Source organism: Ananas comosus, unplaced genomic scaffold, assembly GCF_001540865.1.
Source record: "Ananas comosus cultivar F153 unplaced genomic scaffold, ASM154086v1, whole genome shotgun sequence".
Lineage (NCBI taxonomy): Eukaryota > Viridiplantae > Streptophyta > Magnoliopsida > Poales > Bromeliaceae > Ananas > Ananas comosus.
In genome coordinates this window covers 2,881-10,364 of record NW_017891975.1, presented here as the reverse complement: position 1 = coordinate 10,364, position 7,484 = coordinate 2,881, and the positions used below count along the sequence as shown (strand labels likewise).

Sequence of the window (7,484 nt, the reverse complement as noted above, 5' to 3'; positions counted from 1 at the left end):
CGAACCAGGCAAAAAACTGATCTATTTATTTCAAAATCTAAAAAGCCATAAAGCAAAATTCCCAGATTCCCATAATACTATCAATAAAATCAACCAACATTTCGAAACAAAAGAGCCCCAAATTTGAACAAAATCACAATACGTTTCCACAATTTTCATCGCACAAACCCTTCGAAAACGCACCAAATTGAAGAGAGATTGAAGGGGAAAGGAAAAAAAAAAAATTTCCCCAAATCCCGAACACCCCAAAACGCCACAAAAAACCCCCAAATCCGCACCAAATCCCCCAATCTCTCTCGCTAAAGAAAAGCAAAAACCCCAAGAACCCTCATGGGCCTCATCCCATGCACACGAACCCTTACCAGTTGAAGGCAGAGGGGCCGAGCAAGAGGGAGTGGAGGGCGAGGGATCCGAGCTCGTTGTGGGAGGCGGTGGTGGGGGGGGCGAGGGAGGGGACGACGCCGAGGGGGAACGCGTTGCGGAGGAAGGAGAGCTGCTGCGCCCGCACGGTCCGGCTCGACCGGGCCAGGCCGGGCGGGGCCGGTTCGCCCGGGACGAACCGGGCCGAGCCCTCTAGGGTTTGCGGCGACGCCACGTCCAGGTCGTAGAAGTCGGCGTCCATCGCCGTGCGAAGGCTCCCCATCGCCGACTCCTTCTTCTTCAGTAGGAGGAATGTGTAGTGCTCCTCCCCCGCCCCCTCTCTCCCCTCTTCTTATCCTTTGTAATGTAATGTTGTGCTTTTCAAAAAAAAAACGAAAGAGGGTTTAGAGGGGGGACGAGGGACAAATGCATTAAGGCCCCTCATCTGTAGGATTTTAGAAACTGCCCCCTCAAATTTAAATTTAATTTTAGCTTTTCTCTACTGGTATACTGGTACAGGATTTGCTCAATTATTATTTCATAATTCCATCAGATTTTCCCCCAGTACAATTAATAATCTATGTATATTATCTTCTTCGCATGCACCGTAGATGTATTTAAAATTGAAATTTGTACATAAAAATAGAAAAATTGTGGAGTATTAAATCTTCGGCAACAAAAAATCTTTTTTGTTTTTTTTTTTTGCCTCTTTTTAATAGAAGCCTCTATTACACCTTTTCCTTGCTATAATAAGTGATGATGAACTCTTGAATTTTTTTATTTTTTATTTTTTTCGGGGTTACATGCTTACATATACTATTTTTAAGATATCAAATATAAAAGTTTTCGTATTTAAGATGGCTCTATCCAGTATCTACAAACAGTACAAAGATCAAATTTTTAATGGGCTTAGTTGGGCCGAAATTAAAATTTCGAGGCCTAGAATTAAAAAATTGCGGAACATGGGCCAAGATATGATATTGGGCCCAATTCGGCCCATGTACTAAAACGTCTCCTACACTCCCTGATTTGTAGCTAACGAGTGGCCAAGGCCACCTCTCGCTGTTAAACTCGGCGCCTCTCCCGCCGAGTTCAGGAACTATTCAAAAGGAACAAATCTCCTCCGCCCTACTCAATGTATAAATACACACCAACGAGCTCACACTTCTCTCCTACACACACACACTTTCTCTCTCTCTCTCTCTCTCTCTCTATCTCTCTACTCAATCAAAAAAAAAAAAAAATGAAGAATCTCTTCTCTCTCTACGTCCCTCTCTCTCTCATCCTCATCCTCCTCGTCTCGCTCCCTCTCCGGCGCGCCACTCCGACGTTCCGCCAGACCTGCGCGACCCCCGCCAGCGTCGAGGAGGCCTGCAAGTCGGCGGCAGACAAGCACTCGGCAGTCTCCCTCCAGCACTGCATCTCCGCGCTCGGCTCCGACCCCCGCAGCCACTCCGCCGACCTCCACGGCCTCGCGGCCGTGGCGGTCAAGCTCGCCATCGACCACGCGACGAGCACCGAGTCGAAGATCGACGACCTGATCGACCTGGAGCCGACCCCCTCCGTAAAGGAGAGGCTCAGCTCCTGCCTGGAGGTCTACTCCGACGCCGTCGACAGCCTCCGCAACGCGCTCGACAACCTGAATGCCAGGCTCTACGACAAGGCCACGAATCTGCTCACCTCTTCGCTCGACGCGGCGGAGAGCTGCGAGAAGGTGCTGCAGGGGGCGAAGGGGCTGTCGTNAATTAAGGAAAAGATAAATTTAAATCTAGATTTATACTTATCCTTAATTGTCATTATATTATTAGGAATAGGATTATATTCCTATATATAATATACGGGAGTTTTTAGAAAACCTAAGCCGTCATCTATCCTCCCTTCTCTCTTCCATCTTTTAGCAAGAAAGACGTCCTTTTGCAAGGAAGCTAGCACCCCGGTGAGGACATCGATCAAATCAAGAACCTCGTGTGGATACCTATAGAGGCCGGACGCGTGTGCGGCTTCAAGAGAACCCGATTCCACGATCATCAAATTGAGGCAAGGATTTATCCGCGAAAAAGGTAAAGATTCGATCTTACTTTTCTCCTTTAATCTTAAAGAACATGAGGGATCCTAATTGCGTGGTTTTGAGATTAGATCTCGAGAGTTTTTCAAAATCAAATTTGTTTGATTTCTTTTTCCGCTGCGTTTTACCGTACGCAATTTTCTAACATGGATCTCCGAACCCGGCGGGTTTTAAAAATCCATACCCATATAACTTTAATATATGGATATGGGTATGAATTTTTAAAACCAGCAGGGCTCGGATTCGTGTTCGGATTTTAATTTGATTTTCGGATTCGATTTTGGATTTTTAAAAATCCGATCCTTTAAACCCAACCCGTTGATATCCCTAAAAGAGAAGAAAAGGAATATAAATATGAAACACGGTGAATGGTTCACCGTGTTCAATTTAACACACTGGCCCTAGTCCTGCCCACGTGGCGCTGCAGAGGTAGGGCGATTTTTGCAAATTAAATTTTGACAGGACTATTTTTAAAATAAAAATTTGTCAGGGGGCTAAATTGGAAAAAAGCCCTCGTTTCCATCTAGGGATGTCAACGGGTCGGATTCGGGGCGGGTTTTTAAAAACCCGAACCCGAACCCGACTACCAAATCCGAAATTCGAACCTGAACCCGAACCCGATGGATTTTAAAAATCCACATCCAAACCCGAACCCGAGCAAAAACCCGAAACCCGAACCCGAACCCGAACCCGAAAACCCAAACTCGACCAAAAACCCGAACCCGAGCAAAAACCCGAAACCCGAACCCGACCAAAAACCCGAACCCGACCAAAAACCCAAAAACCCGAACCCAATTCTAAACCCAAAAACCCGAACCCAAAAATAATATTTACCAATTTCAGAACATATTATACAAAAAACTAAAATTTCAAACTACATATTCAAATGCAATATTAAACATTCATACAATTCAAAATACATATTCAAATACAATATTAAACATTCATACCATATAATAGCGATATCAAAATATGAAAAATACAAACTCAAATACTTAAAAACAACAATACAATTTTCATATGTCTAATATAAACGCACAACTTCTAAATAAAGAACAACATAATATGATATTAAGATTTAAAACAATCTTCCACTATGACATTAACCAAGTCTTCTCCTCATCATCATTCAATTCTCCAAATACAAAATGCATTAGCTAGCAACATATTATTCCTGCACATGAGAGAATACAAAAAAAATTCTTAAAAGTATTTTTGAAATAATAAATTCTCATAATTTTTTTAACAAAAAAATTAATTAGAAGTTACCTCATCAACATTAATGATGCCAGTTTCGTCGTCGTCGTCATCATCATCTAATGAAGGTCGATAATACGATGTAGCTGTAGAAGAATCTGCAAATAAAATATAAAAAATAAGTATATTCGATAGAGTTAAAAAAACTAACTCATATTTTATTATATTTAAGAAAACTACCTTCTTGATGGAATTTTGTCCAAAACCAATCACGAGTGCACATCAATGCTTCTAAAATATCGGGATGAAGCCTATTTCGATGTGGGGTTAGAAATCTTCCACTAGTGCTAAATGCCGACTCCGATGCAACAGTAGAAACGGGTATAGCAAGAATATCTCTAGCTATCATCATCAAGGTAGGATACTTGAGCCCATTACTCTTCCACCAAGCCAATACATCAAAATCATCTGTTCTCGGTAAAGTATCTTCCTCCAAATAATGATCCAATTCAGATTTTGCAGGTGTAGTAGATGTTGATTTCTTTTTTTGCATCATATATTGATCATAGATAGCGGTAAAATTCTTCCTACCCATTATACTACTGTTGCTAACTTCACTTATGGAAGAAGAAAATGAATGAGAAGATTCACCACCAACTTCTTTCTCTCGCTTATTTCGTTCTTGATACTCAACCAGGAGGTCATGACATAATTTTCGAATTCTTTCAACTTCATTGTTCACTTCAGTATTATAAATAATTGAAAAATAGCAATCCAACAAAGTCAACTTATATCTTGGATCTAAAACAGTTGCCACTCCCATAATGCCATGAATTATATGCCAATACTTATCAAACTTTTGTAACATTTTTTCAGCCATAAATCTAATCATTTCGTTATGATCTATAGACCACTCATGTAAAGTCAATCGAATATCACATATCTTTTCGAAAAAAAGATTAGCAGTGGGATATCTTGTTCCTGAAAATATTTCGGTCACACTATAAAATAACTCAAGTCTCTCGCACATGTCTATAGCTATAACCCAATCATCTTCTGAAGGCAAACATTTGTATAAGGGCTCACGAAGCTTCAAACGTGAGAAAACATCTCTATATATCAAAGCAGATTGAAGCATTAAATATGTAGAATTCCACCGTGTTTTACAATCAAGCACCAACTTTTTAGTACTTGAAATATCCAATTGTCGGGCCGTTTCTTCAAATTTTTCCTCTCTTTTTGGAGTTGCCTTCCAAAATGCAACACTATCTCGTATTTTTTCAAGTGCATCTCCAATCACCTCTAATCCATCTTTAACAATTAAATTAAGAATATGTGCACAACACCGCATATGAAAGAAATGCCCACGAACCATAAGAGACCTCCTCTCAAGTTTATGTAATAAGATATCTACAATGGCATCATTAGAACTGCAATTATCTACTGTTAAAGTAGATAGCTTTTTATCAAGATTCCAATCAATAAATGTGTCCATCAATACTTTAGAAACTGCATCGGCAGTGTGTGGACAAGGTACATATGCAAACCTATAATAGATATTTAATAAGTTATATGAATAAGATAAATAAAAAATTAAGACAAAAAATACGCACAAAGAAAGAAAAATATCTCAACACTCGACTTTGCAACATCCAAGAATCATCAATGAAGTGAGCCGTGATAGCCATAAAACCCCTTTTTTGATTCTTAGCTGTCCACATATCCGTAGTAATAGCTATTCTACTTCAATTGAATTTCAATAAATTCATAGTCTTTTCTTTCTCATAATCATAAATTTTTAAGATATCGCTTCTCACCGTATTTCTAGAAGGTATTTTAAATACCGGTTGAAGTGAAGCCGAATATCTTCTAAACCCCACATGCTCTACCATAGAAATGGGATATTCATGCATGATAATCATTGATGCTAACTCCTTTCTTGACACTTCTTGATCAAAAGTGAAGTTGACAACTTTTACTTTTTCACCTCCATATTGTTCTAACTTTAATTCTTTTTGATTTACTATATCTTTTATGTCTCGAAATTTACGTTTGGAGCAAATCTTAAGATGAGAATGTAAGTAGCTTGTTCCTTTTTTTCTATCCCAACAAAATTTTTTTCCACAATAACTGCACTTAGCCTTAACAACTTCACCATCTTTTTCCTTTGTAAAGTGATTCCACACTAATGAAGTTGTTTTCCTTTTTGTTACCTCATTATTTTCTTCATCATCACCAATACTATCAATTGGAGATGGATTTGATCCGACATTTGTATAAATAGTAAGTGGTGTCGATTAAGGTAGAGGGGTTTCATTAGTTGGTTGTGTAGACATGTTCACCTGAAAAAAATATTTGCTAGCATTAAAGAACATCTTTATAAGACAATATGAAGACCTTAACTCATCCATCTTTATAACACAAGAAACATAAGATGCAATAGTTAGAAAAGCATGGACTTTAGTTAGAAGAAGTATTGAAGGCAATAACTTTGATGGATAAGTCTATTTTTTTTAAACTACTAGTTTGAACAAAGGGTTATGTGATTATCCATATTTTTACCAAGCTGTAGGTACAAATTTTACTTTCTGAACCAAAGCAAACATGGTTGTTTATCCCTTAGCTGGACATAATGCCAACTTGTGAGTCGTGACCATCACATTCATCTCCCTGCATCTCATCTCATAGATCGAACCCAACCACCGAAGTCATTTTCATATAAAAAAAAAAATTCAAATCAAGGAAATCTGCTAGTCGTTCAATGAGGGATTCAAATTTCAAAGTAAAGATAGGGTGGAGAAAAATGGGATGTGCAGTCTACAGATGATCATGTTACCCGGATCTAGGCAACAATGCTTTTTGAAAAATTAAAACAAATAAAAAAAAAAAATTTTGAAAAATTTAAAAAAAAGATAGTTTCATTGCTAAAAATCTATAAGATGAGACTAAAGTAAAAAATACCATGCGAATAATCCTCACATTTTGCTCAAAAAAATTATAAGAAAAAGAGGGAAAAAAAAAGACGAAGATCAATGGAAGACGAAGAACGAACCTGCTGAAAGATGCTGCCGGGCATGTGCGAATGGCGATGTTGGAAGAGCGATGCGTTTGTCGCTGCCGGAGGGCGGCGCCGCTGCCAGAGGGGGCGCGGCTGCCAAGGGGGGTTCTTCACTTCTTCGCCTCTTCGGATGCTGTTACCGCAAGGGACAGAAAACCAGTCTTTTGAAAAAAAGAGAAGGAATTAGGGTTAGAAGGAGGTGAGTAGTAATGTTAAATGTTGATGGACCGTTAGATTTTGATCCAACGGCTGAAATTTTAAATATAGGTGGGCCTATTCATAAAAAAGTTGGGCTTCATTCTTAAGTTGGGCTAAAAATTTTGAAAATAATAATGGCCAATTTGCATAAAAAATCCACTTATTTTGGGGTTTTGCAAAACCGGGCCACCTTTTTCCTTTTTGCAGATTCGGTCCGCTTTTTCCGCCGCCTGACCAAAATGCCCCTCCTATACAATAGCCTCCCGCGTATTTCTTGACATACGTATACTACCCTACCGTACGGTCTGGCGCGCATTAAATGACCCGTTCAATCTCAGTCATTTCTCGGAACCCGGACCACTTCCACCCCCGCTATTCGCCGACCCCGCTGTTTCCTGTTTGGCTTTAATTCTTTAATACAATAAGTCACGATAAATGAGAAAATATGCACGGCCCGAGCAGGGATAATAGTGCAACGCAAAGTGAAACGCCCGAAAAAATGGTGCAACTGGCGTTATAACAGTGCATCGCTAGGTCGCACCAGTGCAACCTCTCCAAAATCAGTCAAAATTTTACTTTCTCTATTCCTTAATATAATCTCAACTT

At 39.5% G+C, this 7,484-nt stretch overlaps 1 protein-coding gene across 1 annotated transcript; it reads left to right on the top strand.

Moving 5' to 3' along the window:
• Positions 1 to 1,599: 1,599 nt before the first annotated feature.
• LOC109705257 (putative invertase inhibitor) lies at positions 1,600 to 2,858 on the top strand. Its single transcript, XM_020225985.1, has 2 exons — positions 1,600 to 2,100; positions 2,831 to 2,858. The coding sequence occupies exons 1-2, from the start codon at positions 1,604 to 1,606 to the stop codon at positions 2,856 to 2,858; spliced, it is 525 nt and encodes a 174-aa protein (XP_020081574.1). The 5' UTR covers positions 1,600 to 1,603.
• Positions 2,859 to 7,484: the final 4,626 nt, after the last annotated feature.